Source organism: Nothobranchius furzeri, chromosome 15 (assembly GCF_043380555.1).
Source record: "Nothobranchius furzeri strain GRZ-AD chromosome 15, NfurGRZ-RIMD1, whole genome shotgun sequence".
Lineage (NCBI taxonomy): Eukaryota > Metazoa > Chordata > Actinopteri > Cyprinodontiformes > Nothobranchiidae > Nothobranchius > Nothobranchius furzeri.
Window position 1 is genome coordinate 61,027,618 of NC_091755.1, and position 21,136 is coordinate 61,048,753.

General features: G+C 41.2%; 1 protein-coding gene and 1 pseudogene across 1 annotated transcript in view; both read right to left on the bottom strand.

Moving 5' to 3' along the window:
• Positions 1 to 88: 88 nt before the first annotated feature.
• On the bottom strand, positions 89 to 3,502 carry LOC107390974 (uncharacterized; annotated as a pseudogene).
• A 136-nt stretch (positions 3,503 to 3,638) lies between these two features.
• Positions 3,639 to 21,136, bottom strand: part of kcnd3 (potassium voltage-gated channel, Shal-related subfamily, member 3) — a 166,399-nt gene continuing 148,901 nt past the window's right edge. The window contains exons 5-9 of the mRNA XM_015968024.3: positions 16,089 to 16,190; positions 11,519 to 11,551; positions 11,260 to 11,352; positions 9,721 to 9,980; positions 3,639 to 7,482 (exon numbers count right to left, since the gene is read on the bottom strand). Coding sequence (XP_015823510.3) covers positions 7,308 to 7,482; positions 9,721 to 9,980; positions 11,260 to 11,352; positions 11,519 to 11,551; positions 16,089 to 16,190 — 663 coding nt within the window. The 3' untranslated portion in view covers positions 3,639 to 7,307. The remainder of the gene's footprint in view (positions 7,483 to 9,720; positions 9,981 to 11,259; positions 11,353 to 11,518; positions 11,552 to 16,088; positions 16,191 to 21,136) is intronic.

Below are 21,136 nucleotides of genomic sequence, written 5' to 3' on the forward strand. Positions count from 1 at the left end.
AACCCAGTGGGAGTTTTCCCCCGAAGAGGGAACAAAAGACCCCCTGATGATCTTCTACATAAACACATGAGCCAAGGTGTGAGGGTGGGTGTGGGTCCTATTCAGCCAGAGTTTCGGGTGAGCTCATTGTGAAGCCTGGCCCCACCCTATCATGTGAATTCCTGAGGTCAGATGGCCCAGGATATGCGTGGGCATTGAGGCATCTGGGAAGGGATCTCAAAACTGGATTATAGATGGAAGACAGTTGGTGTCGTAAACCACCGCCTCTGTTCAAAGATGGTTGCTCACAGTGGACATAAATGGCTTCCTGTACTCCTCTTTCAAACCATCTGTCCTCTCTGTCCAAAATGTGAACATTGGCATCCTCGAAAGAATGACCTTTGTCCTTTAGATGCAAATGAACTGCTGAGTCCTGTCCCGTGGAGGTGGCTCTTTTATGTTGTGCCATGCGGTTGTGAAGTGGCTGTTTGGTTTCTCCGATGTAGAGGTCTGGGCATTCCTCGCTGCACTGTACAGCATACACCACATTGTTCAGTTTGTGTTTAGGAGTTTTGTCTTTCGGGTGAACCAGTTTCTGTCTGAGTGTGTTGCTGGGTCTGAAGTACACTGGTATGTTGTGTTTGGAGAAAACCCTCCTGAGTTTCTCGGATACACCGGCTACATAGGGGATGACAAGGTTGTTGCGTCTGTCTTTCTTATCCTCCCTCGCTGGTGTCTGGTCTTCTTTTCTGTGCATCTTTGCTGACTTTATAAACGCCCAATTCGGATAGCCACATGTTTTAAGTGATTCCTTTATATGTGTTTGTTCCTTCTTTTTCCCTTCCGGCTTAGAGGGAACATGTTCTGCCCGGTGGTGTAGGGTCTTGATAACTCCAAGTTTGTGTTCCAGAGGGTGATGTGAGTCGAAGAGGAGGTACTGGTCCATGTGTGTGGGCTTCCGGTACACTTCAATGTTGAGGTTGCCATTTTCTTCAAAGTGCACAGCGCAGTCCAGGAAAGGCAAGCAGTTGTCCTTTATGTTTTCCCTGGTGAACTTGATGTTTTTGTCCACGGCGTTGATTTGCGTAGTGAAGGATTCCACTTCTTGTGTTTTGATTTTGACCCAGGTGTCATCCACATATCTGTACCAGTGGCTGGGTGCTACCCCTTTAAAAGAGCCAAGAGCCTTTCTTTCCACTTCCTCCATGTAAAGGTTGGCTACAATAGGTGACACAGGGAGCCCATGGCGCAGCCATGTTTCTGTCTGTAGAAACCTTCGTTGTATTTGAAATATGTAGTGGTGAGGCAGAGGTCTAACAGTGTGCAAATCTGATCGGGTGTGAAGTTGGTCCTGCCCTCCAAGGTGTTGTCTTCTTGTAGTCGTTTTCTGACAGTCTCCACTGCCTCCGTAGTGGGTATGGAAGTGAAGAGGGAGACTACGTCAAAGGACACCATGGTTTCATCTGGATCCAGGGTAAGTTTCTGGACCTTGTCAGTGAAGTCGGTGGAGTTCTTGATGTGGTGTGGGGTGTTCCCCACTAGAGGTGCAAGGATAGTAGCAAGGTGTTTTGCAATGTTGTAGGTGACTGAATTTATGCTACTGACAATGGGTCTGAGAGGGGTACCTTCCTTGTGGATCTTGGGAAGTCCGTAGATGCAGGGTATGGCATCTCCTGGATAAAGGCGGTGATATGTTAGGCGGTTGATGGTTTTGTCCCTTTCAAGGCCTTGAAGGCAAGCTATAACTTTCTTTTTGTAGCTGCTTGTGGGGTCTCGCTTTAAGGCTTTGTAGGTGTTGTTGTCACTGAGGAGAGTAGTGATCTTTGCGTGGTAATCCGTTGTGTTTAGGACCACGGTGCACCTTCCCTTATCAGCTGGCAATATAGTGATGGTGTGGTCTTTGCTCAGTGATGCGACTGCCTTCTTTTCTTGTAACGTGAGGTTAGGCGGAGGGACTTTGGCATTGGAGAGGGTGGCTGAGACTTTCATTCTGATTTGTTCTGCTTCCGTCTGAGATAATTTGTTGATCCGTATGGCAGTTTCAGTGGCTGTGATGAGGTCCACTATGGGCAACTGTTGCGGAGCAATGGCAAAATTGAGTCCTTTGGCTAATACGTTCATTCGTTGTTAAATGGATGGATGATTCATTAGGAATAGCTCAAGCCTTTTGAAATAGGGTTCTGTTGTAAAGCCAGGAATATTGTGAGTCTTCTAGACAGCTCTTTGAGTGACCTCAGTTTGAAGAAAGAGAGATGTATTCTGAGTAGATGGGCGAATTAAATGTTTGCAGCAGGGCCAAGATGAAAGTATAACTGCTTAAAAACTACAGTCTCAAATTTTTTATAGAGGTGCTGTTTTATTAACCTTTACATCATTGGTATTCAATTCCGGGCCTTGAGGGCTAGTATCCAGCACGTTTTGATTAGGGTTAGGCCTGATTTATCCTTCTCAGTCTGCGCGGAGACACGCAACGCCATTATGCGTCGGCGCAAGGGCTCTGCGACGAGATCACAGAGGGTGACGGAGACATGGCCAAAATTTTAAACATCCGTCGAAAGTGACGGAGACCGCAAGTTTGTGATTGGTCAGGATGATGCTTCCTGTATATTCGTCACCGGCACCCCTGTAGGTCCGTTAAAAAGTAAACAGATATTTAGCGGCAGACCCAGAACAGATTGAAGAACGCATCGCGGAAAAAGTCCAAAAATATTAATACTTATTCACCCGTGACTGAAGGAGTACAAAATATGGCGCAAACATGGACGGAAACTACAGGAAACTTGGGTTTAGAGGTGGCGACCGCATGAAGAGGTGGAGGAGAATGAAGGACAGATTTGTCCGTAAAGTCTCTGAAATATATAAACGCATAAGTAAAAACAATATCGGGGAGCAGAGACATGAGTGTTATGGTGGCAAGATACCACAGAACAGTGCTACGTCCTCCGTTGTCCTGGCGGGGAATTGTTTTGCAATGTGAAAACCTTTCAGACACTCCGTGTGCGTCTCTCTGTTGCAGAGCTCATGGAGAAGTATAAACCGAGTTTTAGGTCTGAAGTGATGTGGGCATTGTGAAGTGGAGATGAGCTGGGAGGCGTAGCTCTCGATTTAATTTATGTTCCTACCCTCACCTATGGTCACGAGCTTTGGGTATTGACCGAAAGAATGAGGTCATGGATACAAGCGGCCGAAATGAGTTCTCCACAGGGTGTCTGGGTTCTCCCTTAGAGATAGGGTGAGAAGCTCAGTCATCCAGAAAGGACTCAGTAGATCTGCTGCTCCTCCACATCGAGAGGAGCCAGTTGAGGTGGCTCAGGCGTAGGATGCCTCCCTAGTGAGGTTTTTCAGGCATGTCCAGCCGGGAGGAGACCCAAGAGATGACCCAGGACACGCTGCAGGGACTATGTCTCTCAGCTGGCCAGGGAACGCCTCAGGATCCCCCCAGAGGAGCTGGCCTAAGTGGCTGGGCAGAGAGAAGTCTGAACCTCTCTGTTTAGGCTGCTGCCCCCGCGACCCGACCCTGGAGAAACGGATGAGAATGGATGGATTGATGGATGGGTTACACTGTGTTACTATTTGTTGAATTGTACAAGCCACTGCTTTGTGTGGACACTTGACCACACAGGAATTTAAAGATGAAGGAAAACAACCCAGAAACAGTGTATTTGTGGCAGATATAGATGTTTTATCAGGCATTTCACAGTTGGGACACAAGACAAGGTCATAAATAATATCCAACACCTGACAAGATACACACAGCAGTAAGTCTCAACAACGACAGGTGGCATAGGAGGGCAAAGCAAAGGGTGAGGAGGGGCGAGTACGTAACAGAGAGACGACCACAAACCTAGTTTTGCCTTTTGTAAATAAACAAGAATACAATTATTTGAAACTTTAGCATATAAGCTCATGTATTAAAACTGTATCATTTGAGAATTTAGCTGACACAGAATGACCTGTTGTGGAATAGTTAGGAAATGAGTTCAGAGTCCTAAGAAAAACACAGGAAGCCTCACTTCTGCCAGTCTCCTATCATTAATTCTAAACATTAGACTTTATCCCTGAATAGGAAGTCAGTTCCTTCATTCTAACTCTTAAAATTAAATGTAAACAACTGCCTATCTGTGCTTGTCTCTTAAAAAACCGTGCTAAATTACACAGTTTGACTAAAATACAAATGCAGGATCTGGTGTCACTTAACAGGAATAAGTTACCAGTAACTATTAGATTACTGTTATGGAAAATCAGACATGAAACACATTCTGTCCAGACTCTTCTGCAGCCACTAGTGCATGTATCCCAGTCTATGCCGTTTTATTGAAGTTCAGGAGGAATGGGTGATGAGAGAAATTAAATTTCCGACATCTTGACTGATCAAATCATCCCTCTTCAGAATGAGCAACATAGTCAAAGGTGTGAGTGGTTGTCAACAAAAAGGTGCCGTAATCCCCAGAAATGTTCTTTTGTTAGTATTCACTTGTGTTTTCACTTTTCACACTGCCTTTTTAGTTGTTCCCCTGCTCCAACACACTTGATTTACAGGTTGAATTACATGTTCTGCAAGTCATCAAGTTCTGCAGAAACCTGTTAATCCCCTGCTGATTAGAACCAGGTGTGTTGGAGCCGTGACCAGGACCAGGATTGGGAATTCCTGCTCTAGGACATGTAGCACGATCAAGCTATGCGCTTGGGCGTTCCCAGCCATGGCTGAGTGTGTAGAGTGTCCCGATTCTCAAGTGCGGAAGGTGACCCTTTCACCCTTGATCTACACTTCACCCAAGCAATCAATGCGGACTTCAGGGAAGGGTATTACCCATTGCTGCATGGGGGTTTTGAGAAGAAGGCAGAGAAATGACAAGTGCTTTTTCTGAAAATATGTATTTTCAAATGAAAGAAGTGAATTTTTGGACAATGAATGATATTCATGCTCTGAATATTTTAGTCTAAGATTTAATGTGTTTAAGTTGTTAATCAAGATTCGCAGCGACCGGCATTCCAGCGTGCGTCGCGGTAAATGACACAGCTCACTGTCCCAATTCGGCGCACTTGTGCACTACACACTTGAAGCCTTACTGCGCACCTCTAAGTGCACTTCACAGAAGGGCGTAGGGTGCAGGGAGAGTGTTGGATTGGGCCCAAGGGTCATAAACCTGGGACTGGAACACACTTGAAGCTCAAAACAAAAGTGAAAACAAACGAGATTATCACAGGGCATTCTGGGGTCACTGCACACATTTTTAGCTGTGTTGCTCATTCCATTCCATGCATAGTTCTGCAAAGTTTTCTCTTGTAAAGGCGACTCATCATGTTTTCAGTGGTATATTTAGTTTTTTATCCTAGACACATGGTAACGACAACAAAACACAAATGTCCATAATTCTGTGCTAAGTTTGGCTATGCTGCAGAGGACAGAGTGGACCTGCAGGAAGGTGAGAGATCACATCACTAGCCCCTACCTCAGAGACAACTACCATAAAGTGCTGCTGGACCCTCTAGAACTGTCAGACTAAAAACAACTTCTACCCTTAAGCTGTTAAATGCACATTAGCATAAAGGTAAGAGCTACGCACAATCCAGAAATTTTTTCTAACTGATATTTTTAAGGTCATATTTTATTTTTCTGTGATTATTTTGCTTTCTTGCTGATACTCTTGTTGCTCCTGTGATGACCGAAGCTCATCTTCACTGTTTTAATTCTTTAAATAGACCCGTCTCTGAGGCTGATGGACCTAAAGTGATGTTCAAGATGAAAAATCCAAAGAGAATGGCATCAGATTGGTGGGAAAAACAGATAAAACTGTGACTTTACGATGATGTAGATCTTCTAGGTTTCTGTGGTCACCATCATATTGGACTTTCCTGCTTAGAAGTCTCTCAAAGATTAAAAAAAATCTTTCAAAACACTAAGGAGGACAAAAAGTACAAACACCAAGTTTGCTAACCACACAGAATACACATATTGAACAACTGTGGAAAATGCTCGCTGAGTTTTGGGGTAAGAAATCAATGTTGACAGCATTAAGGACTCACCGAAAGCATACCTCAGGGATACAACAGGACAACAACAAGAAAGAGAAGGTTGTTGGGAGGAGAGTGAGAACAAGAGGACAGCTTCACTGGTTCTGCCAAACGATGGTCAAATATTACAAAATATTCTATTAACAATATTCACAAGAAGTATCACAGGCTCAGGGCAGATTCGTGTCAGAAATTCTCAGCAAACATCTTGTGCTTTTGGTTGTAGACTTTCAGATCAAAAACAAACTATTTGTTTTGGCTTCCTCATAAAAGAAATTGTGTCATAGCTCCAACTAAGCTGCAAGAGGCAAAATGGGCTAAAATGAAGAGAAACTCAGAAGCTTATTAAAAAAAGAATAATTTTATAATCTGGCTGAACAGGCACAAATTATGTAAAAGTCTCTAAGCTGAGAATTTGGGACATAAATAAGTGCAATGAACCATTCTGAGTGGCAGCTAGTCAGATATCACATACGGAGACTTTCAGGAGGATTGAAACACAGGTTTCCAATCGGCTGAGACACACACACACACACACACACACACACACACACACACACACACACACACACACACACACACACACACACACACACACACACACACACACACACACACACACACACACACACACACACACACACACACAACCTCCTTTCAGAAACATAACACCTCAATCTAAAATTCACAGACAGTCGTTAATGCCGTCACAGACATCTACTGTATTGTATGAGACCGGTGCTGAAGTGAAATATTATTGGACCTGGGAAGGATCGGTGGCATATTCTGCTGAGCGATAAGTGGACCAAAATGACAAAAAAGGGCAGTATCATAGTCAAAGGCTTGGATTTTTTTTTGGGACAAATATCTTAGTAAGTTATTTTTCTCTTTTCAAAACATCCCTTTTTTCCTTTTATTTCCTGCTAAGAAAAAAAGTGAAACTGGAAAATAAATGATAAAAAAGGTGCTTTGTGCACAGTAACACGTGACTTACTCTGGGAAGATACCTCCGACTCCTGGGGGCTCACACTCAAGCTACTCCTTATCTTTAATGACTCCCAAACCATCTTCCATTCATTCACGTATGAACACACACATTTTCCAACCACTAACAAAGATACTTTTATCTAAAAGCTGTCTTGTTTGTGCACAAGGAGTCCATGCCAGTACAGCACATGAACAGCAGAGGGCAGGCTCCACCAAGGCCAGAATAAGGTCTCTGATGTGCTCTCCTTCATTATCCTCCCTCCTTTTCACTCTCTCAGTGAGTCTTTTTTCATTGTTTGTAGTGTGATGCGCCTGGCGTCTCGTCTTTACAGTGCGGACACCTTCACAACGTTTTGGTGGGCAGGGCCGGCGGGCAGATGAGCATCACCCTCTGGAGTCGTCACTGGCGGTGTGGGAATGCTGATGACTGCTGTTGTGATCTGGCTGCTCTGGCAGTTCAGAGGCGCTGGCTCATCTATGCGCATGTTTAGACTGGAGCGGCTGTGGGAGAAATGATGGCAAATCACAGATTAAGATAATCCCAGGAAAATGTTTGTGCTTAAAGAGGAACAAAGCCTCAGCAGATTGGATGTCAGATTGTCTCAGGCCGGCTGTGGTTGAGGAACTGTTAATACCTTTAAAACAGCCATTCTCTTGTAAAATCAATAGCCATCAGTGCAGATCTGCTCATCTTTTTGATGCTGCTAATTGAGCAGTATAAAACAAATGACAAAAAGGAAAAATACATGTTTATTTTGAAAAAATTCTGAATGTTTCTAACACTAAAATTAATTTCCTTGTGATTTAACTTTAATTTGTAGAACAAACTGAATCTTTGAATGATGAAAACAAAATTTCCAATTAAATAAATTCCTCTTCAAAAACTTTTTGTCACTTTCAGTTGATATTATCTATAAATCAAGTCTCAGTGTTTGGAAGAGTAGACACTGATGTGTTTTTATGGTGTTTGTAGAATAATAAATACTTCATAAACATATCATTTGCTTTTATGTGACATCTTTGTGCTTGTTTATTTTGTTAATAGACAACAGCTTTATCTCAGATGCTTAAAGTCATAGAAAATGGTTGAGATCTTTAGTTTTAGTCTTAATGCTTTACGATTCAAATGACCAGAGAGGGTGCTCGCTGCAGACCTACAAAGGCGGAGCTGCACCATAAGGTGGAGCTGCACCAGAGTCAGCCCCGCCCATTCACGCAAACTCAGCCTAGCCCACTGACTTCCGTTTTTGTTATTCAACTTTATCGCAAACTAACCTGACTCTCATGAATTACGGCTGTTACTAGTTTACAGTCGTTAATGCTATGTTCTGTGCTCCAATTAAACAAGGTAAATATAACTTGCTACATGACAAAGTCTGAATATATCCCGAAATGAAAAGGTTTCTTTTAGCGAATATCTGCCCATAGCCGCTCTAACAAAAGTCCTGTACAACAACATTTGATGGTATTATGTAGGTTCTGGTAGTCCAGTGGCAAGATCGTATGACTTAAGTTTTGCTTTCCCCTCAGCTGATGCTGGTTCGGTTCTCGGTGGGGTCGGCAACAATCTATTTAGCCAGCTGAAACATTTAATTTGTTCATATTTTAGTTGTAATGTTCATTTTCAGCAAAATATTTATGTCTCTACAAGTTCTTTGAATTTGGTCGTTCCTAAACAGCATTTTAGTTGAAACTCTGCTCACAAATGGACTCACACTGGCTAAATAAACGAATGAATAAATAAAAAAACACATTAGTCATTATATGTTAAACGGCATACAAATAAATTGTTGTAAACATAGTACTGGCAAGTGTAGCTAGAAATGAGGAAAAGTGGTTATAGAATATTTCCAATACTGGGAGGCGAACCTGCGCAAAACTGCATTTCAACCAGACACTATAACCACTACACCACCACATCTTATAGAACATGAGTGGCGTTACATGTTATTTTTCTATCCAGTATGTCTTTGTAGACTGGGTGTATGATTTTTCTGGCGGTGTCTCAGTAGAAGTCATTTCAGAAATAATTTGTCAGAAAATTCACAGAATATCCAGATTTGAGAACCAAGACCAGACCCGCTTCGGGGGAGGAGACCAAATTGAAGCTGAGATGGGAAGAAAATGCATGAATGAGGCCAAAAATGGCTTTGGCGTGTTTCTTATGAGGAAATGACAATATAACATGATAAAAAGTTCCCAAAGTTAGATTTTTAATTATATGGAACCTTTACAAAAACTGTTCAATTCACTTCTCAACTCCGTCCTCAATCTCGCATTTTTTAGCTATAACACCCTTTTTGGTTCCAGAATGCTATAAAGTCTGACAACTGGAAGGAATTGGACTGACTCTGATAGAATGGGCGGGGCTGATTCTGGAATGGGCGGGGCTGACTCTGGTGCAGCTCGACCTTCTGGTGCAGCTCCGCCTTTGTGGTTCTGCAGCGAGCACCACTTGAATGACCAGGCACACAAAAAAGGCATTTCTGAACAAAAGTCTTCTCACAATGACAGATCTCTCAATATTAGGATTTTGCACCACTTGTCAGTTGCCATTAGTTACATGGTGGGTAAGTAAGCTAATGGTACAGGATGGGGGTTGTTAATTTATTATGCATCACAATACACAGTGAGATGGTTAGAAATTTCATCCAAAGCTGTTCCTCTGAGTGAACAGATAACATCAGAAGGAGCAGCAGCTGTCAGAATTTGAAGTCAGTGTTTGGATCTGGTCCATACCTGGTGCTGAGTGGCTGGATGTGGATGGTGCTGAGCTCCTGCAGGCCTTGTTTGTGTGGGTGCGTGTGTGTCAGAGGCTGCATGTGTGCTGGAGCGCTGGCGTTGGGTAAAGGGGAGTGGTGCTTCTTGCTTCGTCGGGTGCAGCACGTCCCCGTCATGCCTTCCTGGCTGGATAGGGAGGGGCTTCGGGACGGGTAATTCTGCAGCCCTGCCTCCAAATAACTCTGCTGATAATACTGCTCATCCACAAACTCGTGGTTCTAGAAGCAAAGAGAGCCACAACTGAGATGTGATGATCAAACCTTTATATTGGAAAGGAGTGAAGTGTGCAAACTCTCCTCTCGATTCAAGATGGCAATAGTTCAGTAACTCAGAAGGCTTTAGAATTGAGTGTTTAACTACTGAGCTAACATTTGAACCAGTAGCTATGAGTTATTCGTAACACATTCCTTAAAAAAGAGATTTCACAAGGAACATTTACTGTTAAACTGAATTATTTGACCTAAATGGCTTCAACTTTACAAAAAATGTTCTAAATCCTAAACTCTGGTGAATGACTTCTTCTTCTTCTTGTTATTGTTATTATTATTATTGTTATTTGCTATATTCTGATGTTTTTATCTTTTTGCCTCATGTCTCACAATGTTTGAGAGCCCATTGTGAATTATAATCAGAATAAAAAAACATTCAGTACTCTAATTTCATATTTCCTTCATCCTTTTATAGTACAAATGTATTGTACATTTAAAACAAAAAACAACTTGTGAAGCAAAAACAAAAAAGGTTTAAAAAATTAAGAGAAAAGTAGCAATGTTATTAAAGCATTTAATAGCCTTTGAGCTTGAAAACTTGGAAATGTATCCACCTTTTTCCTTTAGTGACACGTAGCCATCAGCTTGCAAAGTGAGGTTTCGTTTCTTGTAAGAGTTTATTTGAACATTTCACTGCCTGTCTGTTGGGCGCTATCGAGTAAAGGAAGTAGCTAAAAATGTTACTGTATGTCAGCTCTGGCCAGATTTTCATATCATCCTCCCATCGTTCTATTGCACAAGGTAGAGTGATTGTAACATTGTCTCATTTGAGCAGTGTTTGAGTAAATTCCCACTTAGTTTAGGTCTCTAAAACACCTGTAAAAAGTGGATTAGAACAAATGGATGACATCATCCATCTATGGTCACCATGACCGGAAGCTGGTCGCATGTTTCGTGCAAGGGCTCATGGGGACTAGGCATAAGGTGGCTACAACTTCAAGTATTTCAGTGATGGTCTCGTAAGTGATTTTAATGAACACATTTGTAAAAAATAAATAAATAAAATCAAAAAGAGAATATTCATTGTGAGACATATAAAAAAATAAACTAAATACAGCAGCTCCTCAGTAATGTAAGCGTGAGTATAATCGTATCCTATCCTATGAATACAAAAATAAGTCTAAAGTATTTACACTTATTCATTTTAGATCCCCAAAAATGGGATTTTATGGTGGTTTCGTAAAAGTAACGGTCCCTAAAAATACACAAAATGCTTGTTTCTACTCACGGTGGTTTTCTCCAAACAGTGCAGCAGGTGGTGGTGCTGACTTTCTATTAGAGAGGTTGATTTTCTTAAACGATGCTCCTCTTCATTGGAACCCTGAAACACACACACACACACACACACACACACACACACACACACACACACACACACACACACACACACACACACACACACACAGAATGAAACCCCACTCTCTCGCTTCCTCCTGAAGACGCTTCATGTGATGTGGGAGGTGTGCTGCCAACGACTGTCTCAGTACCTGATCTGAAAGGTTCATCTTGTATGGAAGTTGCTTGAGATGGAGAAGGAGACAAAAGGAGAACAAACAGATGGAGTGTTACTCGTGTTCAGTGCTGAGAACAGACAGCTTTCAAAGCTGCACTCATACCAGTCAGAAATGGGAAATATTTACCCGGAGACACATTTCTTCTAAGATCAGTGGGGCTGATGCACTGATCTCTCTGGGGAAGGGGAGCTTCTAGCATACCTCACACCTAATAGATATTCAGTACAGTTCATATGAAAAATTTACATTGTGACATTTTGGCTGCTTGTCTGCTGCAGCAAAAGCACGCTTAAGGCAACTCGCTAATGACTTGTTTACCATATTCCGTATCCTTTACACCTTGTGCTGACGTTTATGTGGGTATTTTTGTGTCGCAGCGTTGCCTGAACCGGTGGGTGCTACTTCTAATTCTGCCGTGGTTCAGAGTAATTTTTGGGCAGTGCTGAAGTGACTCAGAGAAACAGAGGAGGAGGTGAGGGGAGAAAAATAATCACTTTGTGGTTAAATCTCAGCATCCAATTTGTTGACATTTTTAATAAAAAGCAAACTATTGGTCAAAAATGTGCTACTGTATTACCACAAGCACAAAAAAAAAAGTAAAATCATGTCATTATTTTAAATTTCAGTCAATGCCTGTAGAAAAAAAAAACCCACAATTGATCAAACTTTCTTTAAAACATCTTCTGCAGGTTATAGTTTGATGATCTTGTCACCGCAGTGCTTCAGCTACAGTCTAAACTTTCAATAGGTTGCATCATTCCTCTCCAGAAGAGCCTTTGAGTGGTTTAGAGATAAAAGCGTAAAGCCATCACCCTGTGTGCTCGACTGAGAGGAGCGCGAAAAGCCACGTTTGGAACAACTATAGTAACAGTTTTGTGTTTGCTAAAGCACGTGGCTGCTGTTCACAACAGAGGCCTCTGCTGTTGCATTCTAAGTGATGATGACTCAGTTTTCCTCTGCTCACCTGTGTTCTCACTGCTTATCTGCAGCTAACGCGGCAGTACAACACAGGTGTTTAAGGCTGAGCTATTTCTGTCCCTCTCTATATACATGTGACTACAGGCGCATGTCAGCAGTCTATCTGGAGGCGACTGGCTCTCTACCCAGGTGGCCACCATGCTGCCGAGTGGAAACAGCTTGATCTGCCGGGTGACAAAACACAATGTGTTGCTCTGCGTGATGCTGGAAGACTGTTGGTAAAAACCTTCCTTACAATTAAACATTTGACAGCAATTAACATTTATTAAACTTTCACACACAGACCAGCCACAGTCTGCCCATTACAGTGAGGGCCATCCTTACGCTGCCCTTACGATGAAGGCAAATGTGGGGCAAATCATTGGGCCATAAAATACCCAAGACATGTATTTTTTGGGATTTAATTTTCTAATTAGTTTTAGGACAAATGTTAACTGTTAAATAAGGGTTATAATAAAATTTTTTTTTTTTTACTACAGACAATTTTTTTTCACTGTTTTACTTCAGCCACCCACAACACAAACCATATTTATTGCAAAAACACATCCTTCCTAATACCAAAAAGCTCCTTATTGCAGGATGTATGGCAAGTCAGATCATCATATAAAAGTTACACCTTATCTCCTTTGTTGTTGTCAATTATAACCAGATATTAAGATATTCAGATATATAGCTAATACAATTTTGACACCGTCTACTTGTTTTCACATTTACTGTTATTCTCTAATTTCAAGATTTTTCAACAGCAAGTCACCCCCGAATCAACCCTTTTTACTGATAAACTATATAAATGAGTGTCTAATTGTGCAGTAGACACATGTAGTCAATAATTTGGCACTTTAGTGCATCTTAGTTAAAATTTTAATATTCTGCCTAAAACTGTCAGTGATGCACCCTCTTCAGGTAAAAACTCTGCACTACATTTGAATTTAAATCTGCCATCACTATTGGCTAAGAGGTACCCTGTGATGTTAGCTGGTACCATATGATGTCACTGTGAGCCAGTGTGTGTATTTGTTATTGGCTCCGCCCTCTCGGTCTGCATGGCAATGCCTCCTTGTGGTGCGTTTTTCAAACAGGAAGTGGGACTGGAGTTTCACTCTGGAAGGGGGTGACTTGCTCTTTAAGTAACTAAATAAAAAAAGAAAAAACTCTCAGAGGACACAAAGTGTTGTAAACAATAAGCTCAGACACTAGAGACTCTGAGAACTAAATAAAATAAAGTATAATAATTGTTTGCTTGTAATTTATAAAACTTTTCTCTTTTAAAACCTTCAGCAGATAAAGTTTGTTAGTATTTGCTGCGAAGGCTAACTGTACCTGTGAACAGTGGCGGTTCTACATGGAATTACTCCCCGGGCAAGGCCCCCTTTGAGCCCGCCCCCACCACCACCACCACCACCACCCCACCTGCACGAACACACGCATGTTTTCTACAGACAGGCATGTTTTATTAGAACGAATATTGAACATTCATTTTTCTAAGTTGCACATATTTACATTAATTACTATCAAGCTGTCAGAATGTACAGCAATATACATTATATACTGTATCAAAAATATAGAATCAAATATACAAAAACAAACAATAACTAAATATTAAGAATATATGAACATAATATATAATAAATATTCTAAATAGCAAAAATATTTCACAAATAACAAACTAAAGATAATCACTACAGCATTGCACTTAGAACAGAAAACACAAACTAAAATTAAAACCTAACCTTGATGCAACGTCATCAATAATGTTATCATATGAAATCTGCTCCCCTACTGAGTGATTGATACTAATCAGAGCCAGGTTAGTGAGCCGCCCCTGAAACATAGGTGACCTCAGGTATGACTAAAAGCTCCTCTCAGCTTGAGCCACAGTGACTGGCAGAGCAGTCCAAAGGTTGGGGTAGATCTCCAATAGATCTTTATATTTTTGAAATTGCCCCTGAAATTGTAATTTAAACTGACATAAAAAAACTGTAGACTACCAAAAATGCCAACTTTTACAGAACAAATCAGGTAAAAAATAATCAGTGCAGCCATCTGCAATAAATAAACAGGGTAGTTAGTGGTGACTGGGCAGTTTTCTTCTGCTTGTACAGTTGTTTTATTTATTATTATGTGAACATGATCATCATGTGTTTGTTGTTGTTCAGGCAGGCCACAGGCTGCAGCGAGCATTTAATAAATCCTAGTTTGAATCAGTAAAAAACGATTCAAGGAATTTTTTCGAACCATTTGAATATTTGTTTCAATATTTCAGCTCTATTAGCTCTGTTAGCAATTAGTTGGCCGAATTTAACCGTTAAAATCCCAGTTAACTGGTTCAAAAAATTGAAAACATGCATCATGAGAGCGTACATACCTTTATCTTTCTCCTCTTTTTTTTTTCCTGTATCGGGAACCTGGTGGTTTTAGCCTTTTTATGTTCATCTCTTCTGTTTGGCTCTTGACTCAATAAGTTTCCTTTAGTCAGGACTAAACAATTTGACCTTGATGGGGTGACCACAAAATCGTTTTGTTTTTCCTTTTTTATTCGGCCATTTCACACAATTCAGAAAAATCTGAAAGAACGATAGGCCTGTGTTTATGATATTATGAATGAAATGTGCGTTAAATGGAAGAACATCAAGATGTGATTGACTTTAGCCATGTTAATACAGTTGATTCAGCCCCTACCCGCTCATTTCATTTGGGAAAGACCCAGAGGTGAATTCCCCTGCCGCACCCCTCCCTTTCCTCTTATTCTTACACACCCTCTCAGTCAGCAGGAGCGCCTGCAGCTGCAGGGGGCGCCAACTTGCTGTTTCCAATCCAGACACTGTCATATGACAGATAATAGAAAACCTCGGTGCGGCGCAGATTTCTTTATTTTTTATTTTTTACTCAGCGCTTGTGCGCCCCTTTTGTGTCATGAAAAAATGCCGCCCCGGGCAACTGCCCTGTCTGCCCGTGCCTAAAACCGCTACTGCCTGTGAAACTTTGCTTATATTTAATAAAACCACAGCAACCAACACTACAATGCTTCAAAGCTAATGCTCTCTTCAGGCATTCTTACAAATGCGTTGTATTATTCAGTCAAAGCTTGAGCCCTACCGAGGTCATTCTGATCGTGTCTTCAGCACAGCTGCACAGGAGAGATGCTGCTATGAAGACACTTGAAGAGTGAGCAAGAGGGAGGAACAAACACTTGTTTTTGTGCTATTTGCACGCCCTGGGGCCACTATGCTGCTTGTAAACCGCAAGATTTTTGGTGAAGCAAGGAACATCCTTGTGTTGTGTTTACATTTCTCGCTGCTTTGCCTGAAGCTTGTTCCTCAGCTGGGTGGATGGGCTCAGAGATGCTCACATTAAATATGCTGCTTACCAAATGAGAAGCAGCAGCTCTGATGGGATGCTGGGGTAATTAATGAATAGACGACCGAGGCACGCATCTAGAAATTCAGTTAGAGCACAGGTCAGGCTTTAGGAGTCATTAGTTAAAATATGTACAAATTTAAGTATGTCCTGAGTGGCTTGGTATTCTGTGGAACAATTATTCATGTGCTGCTGAGACGAGACTCACCGTGAGCTCCAGAGCTTCATTGAACAGGCCGTTGCGCTTGCTGTGGAGGAAAGCATTTGAACTTCCCGTTTTTGATAGTCGTATCCTGGCCAAGCGGGCTTTCTGCACAAGGAAGGAGAGCATAAAAAACAACTGTCAGTTAGGACCTGTAACATGTCCTGAATCAGGACAACTGGGGATCGTCTCTGACCTTACACTGGTTTGAGCTTCAGTGTGCTTGATACTTGAGTTGTGATCTTAATGATCACACCAAACACAGGCTACTAAAGCATTCACTCTGATCTCCTGTGATAAATTCACTCTGATCTCTAGATATACTTGTGAATTATTTATGGAAACATATTCCTTGGGTTGAAAATCAGTTGGAGTGGCAGCTTTTAGCGGAGCAGGTAAATCAGGCATAAATCAGGCAGCTCTGCATCATGCTGTGAACACCATCAATGAAAACATCCTGTTAGTTTACTTGAGCTTTGATTGCAGTGTTCTTATCAAAGAAATGTTTGCAACCTGCTCCTCAATCTACTACACCAGCATCAATGAAAGTCTGATTTAGAAGTCAGGTAAAATCATTGTGATTTTGCAAACTTTGTCGTTCATTCCAAAAGAATAACATTCTTGTTTGAGACTATCAGCAACAGAGATGATGAAGAAAGAGAAATGCCACCAGATGTTTTTTCCTGCACAGGTAGCTTCAACAATCCTACAGGAGAGACCGTTTGAGGCGTCTTAGAGAAAATGCATTATTCATTTTTGCAGCCCTAAGAAAACAGATAGACCTATAATTCTCATACTAGACATTTTTATACATGCATTTGCAATTATAATTTTTATTATTGATGCAATGCAGTAAGTAGTATGTGAGGCATGAAACCATGTATTCTTTAATTGCCAACAGAATGAAAGGGACACAAGTAACATGCTTCTGATTGTAGCTTAAGTGAACAAGGCTGCAGATGTTCCACTCTCCTGTTTTCTCTAAATACTTAAAGGGAAAAAGTTCAGAGTGATGAACAAATAGTTCAGTTTTATGATTTGATTTGATAATTTTTCACTGAATTCACAACATCCCAGCTTTCAATCACAATATTCAGCAGATGCAGGATTTAGGTTTTGCAAAATAATTTAATTTGATCTCCGTGGGGAAGTCCTCAGTACAGGGGATAGGTCCTCCGCATCCAAATTGAGCTGTTTAACCTCACACTGACTGAATGATGACACATTTCCATTCAAACAACAACCAGAATGTGCCTAATTATCTGTCCAAATTTTATTTTCTCATACAGTCTTATGATATTTAAAGTCATACTATACAAAATGTTCATTTTTTTCAAATCATTTTCTTGAGCTATTACGTGCTAAAATGACCCTTTAATGTCACCCAGACCCCACCACCCCCTGTGGACAGAATATCACACTTGCAACTTCAGAGTGGTGGGCCGCCTCCTGTTGGACTGACATACCAGCGCTGGAGTCAGCTTCCAGCATGTTTCCTGCAGGTTTTAATACACGAACAGCTGATTTGTTAGATTTAGTGACAAACTGCTCCTGCAGACACTAACAACAGGTTGAGGAGACATTTCAGCAGTTAGATTGAGGTGTTAAAAAGACAAATGCACAGCAAAGAGGTAAGTTTCATTTTTGGTTTCACTAAACGGACACTAGGGGGTGCTAAAAGCAAGTCAAAACTGCTGAGACTCCCTTTAAAATGTTCAGCAAATTATAATTTTATGCATTACTCTGATTTTATTTGTTATTGTTTTCTTTTTGCATTCATTTTAGACAGGAGAATTTCAACTTGCTCTATTTTGAATATACAGGGAGTGCAGAATTATTAGGCAAATGAGTATTTTGTCCACATCATCCTCTTCATGCATGTTGTCTTACTCCAAGCTGTATAGGCTCGAAAGCCTACTACCAATTAAGCATATTAGGTGATGTGCATCTCTGTAATGAGAAGGGGTGTGGTCTAATGACATCAACACCCTAGATCAGGTGTGCATAATTATTAGGCAACTTCCTTTCCTTTGGCAAAATGGGTCAAAAGAAGGACTTGACAGGCTCAGAAAAGTCAAAAATAGTGAGATATCTTGCAGAGGGATGCAGCAGTCTTAAAATTGCAAAGCTTCTGAAGCGTGATCATCGAACAATCAAGCGTTTCATTCAAAATAGTCAACAGGGTTGCAAGAAGCGTGTGGACAAACCAAGGCGCAAAATAACTGCCCATGAACTGAGAAAAGTCAAGCGTGCAGCTGCCAAGATGCCACTTGCCACCAGTTTGGCCACATTTCAGAGCTGCAACATCATTGGAGTGCCCAAAAGCACAAGGTGTGCAATACTCAGAGACATGGCCAAGGTAAGAAAGGCTGAAAGATGACCTCCACTGAACAAGACACACAAGCTGAAACGTCAAGACTGGGCCAAGAAATATCTCAAGACTGATTTTTCTAAGGTTTTATGGACTGATGAAATGAGAGTGAGTCTTGATGGGCCCGTGGCTGGATTGGTAAAGGGCAGAGAGCTCCAGTCCGACTCAGACGCCAGCAAGGTGGAGGTGGAGTACTGGTTTGGGCTGGTATCATCAAAGATGAGCTTGTGGGGCCTTTTCGGGTTGAGGATGGAGTCGAGCTCAACTCCCAGTCCTACTGCCAGTTTCTGGAAGACACCTTCTTCAAGCAGTGGTACAGGAAGAAGTCTGCATCCTTCAAGAAAAACATGATTTTCATGCAGGACAATGCTCCATCACACGCGTCCAAGCACTCCACAACGTGGCTGGCAAGAAAGGGTATAAAAGAAGAAAAACTAATGACATGGCCTCCTTGTTCACCTGATCTGAACCCCATTGAGAACCTGTGGTCCAGCATCAAATGTGAGATTTACAAGGAGGGAAAACAGTACACCTCTCTGAACAGTGTCTGGGAGGCAGTGGTTGCTGCTGCACACAATGTTGATGGTGACCAGATCAAAACACTGACCGAATCCATGGATGGCAGGCTTTTGAGTGTCCTTGCAAAGAAAGGTGGCTATATTGGTCGTTGATTTGTTTTTGTATTGTTTTTGAAAGTCAGAAATGTATATTTGGGAATGTGGAGATGTTATATTGGTTTCACTGGTAAAAATAAATAATTGAAATGGGTATATATTTGTTTTTTGTTAAGTTGCCTAATATTTATGCACAGTAATAGTCACCTGCACATACAGATATCCCCCTAAAATTGCTAAAACTAAAAACTACTTCCAAAAACATTCAGCTTTGATATTAATGAGTTTTTTGGATTCGTTGAGAACATGGTTGTTGTTCAATAATAAAATTATTCATCAAAAATACGACTTGCCTAATAATTCTGCACTCCCTGTAGATGGACTGAAAAATGGAACCAATTTGAATTTGAGTTGAAACATCACAAAGATGAAGGATGAGATAGACCAAGTATAAAGGGAAATGGCAGGCCATTCTTGGGCAGGGATACAGTACAAACATGCACGTTCTTTCTTTCAGGGTGTCAGTGATAGTTTGCTACAGCTTTTGTTTTCAATATGACAAGATGCTGAGGCCTCGGACGCGCTCGCCTTCAAAGCCTAGATTTGCAATCTTCTGTTTTTGGCAAAGGCCTGCAATCCTGTTGGAATACTGACCAATTCCCATCCTATTTTTTGGCTTCTAATACAATTAACAGCATTGTCATGTCTTTTTGGGCCCTGCCAAACAAACCAGGCTGATTGCTGCTTTCTGCTTCTACTTGTGGCACAGCCTAAATGATGTCAAGCTGCATATTTGTTTTACTCACTAACGACTTGGAATAAAAACAGTACACCTAGACAACACCTTTTTCATAATATGTATGATCTTGCAGGTAGAATGAACATAGTTGCAGGACACAGCTTGGAAATCACATTTTCAAGGTGACCACATGCTCGCTGCAGCCATCACCGATTAGGACCTTGATTGCATGCAAGTCACTTTAATCACTCCTCATTTTGGAGTTTGTCATGTGTTAGCATATAATTGGCCCACAGTCCTTTAAATGGCTTAGTAAAGCATGGAAGTATCCATAAAGCTTTCTTTTCATCGTCTGCATTCTTAATTTATGTGCATGACAGGTTGATAAAAAGCATGATACTCAGTGGTGTTAATTAGAAGTTTTGGTCATTTTTAGGTTTGCATCTGCGCAAAAGTCATAAATAATTCTTAAAACTGAGTGTCTACAGCTGCTGAGATAGTAATTATTTATAACCTTTACACAGAAATGCACTTAAAACATCCCTTTAAAGTTACTAAGGGACATGTTCAGCCTAAACAAGAGAGTTAACCTTATTTGTGGACAAAATCAGCTGAAAAGTCTGTCCCATAAGTAATGTAGTAGTAGTTGGTTTTTTCTTCATGTTTCTGTGTCGTGTTTACAGAACACTTGTGCTGATGCTGGGAGTAAACACGCCGTAAGGTCACATGCATTGACATAATCAACACTGATAAGCAATCACATATCTTCAATAGTCTTTCATTTTGAAAATTACCGGACGTTTTACACTGATACTGTGTGTCATTTCCTCTCTGGCACTTTGTTAACTGCGGAAATTTTCGCAACCAACTGATGCCTCCAGTGTGGATTGGGGGTAAGTCGTTTTCTATTTAAAGGTTAAAAGTTAAGTGTCAAACTTGGTAAAGATGCAAACTTCTCCCTGTTGCTTTCTTGTCTGAATAAAAAATGGGATGTAAATTGCAAAAGCTGTATAAAATGATGATCAGAGAAATACTGTGTACGGGTTAATTGATGGTGCAGATGTAAGTTTACGTATTTTCTTGTGCTTATGCATGCATGCCTCGTCTTCAGAACTGCATTTACATTTATATGCATGCAAACCATATACTATAAAGTACCGGCAGGAGTATCTGTTGCAAAAGGGCTATGGTAATGAATGGTAATTCAACTCATTCCCAGAGCTGAGATTTAAAACATGGTAATGTTTTCTGACCTGCAGATAGCTCTGGCTGTGATTTACTAATCTAAAGTGAGGAAAGACACAGCACACACACACACACCAGCACATAT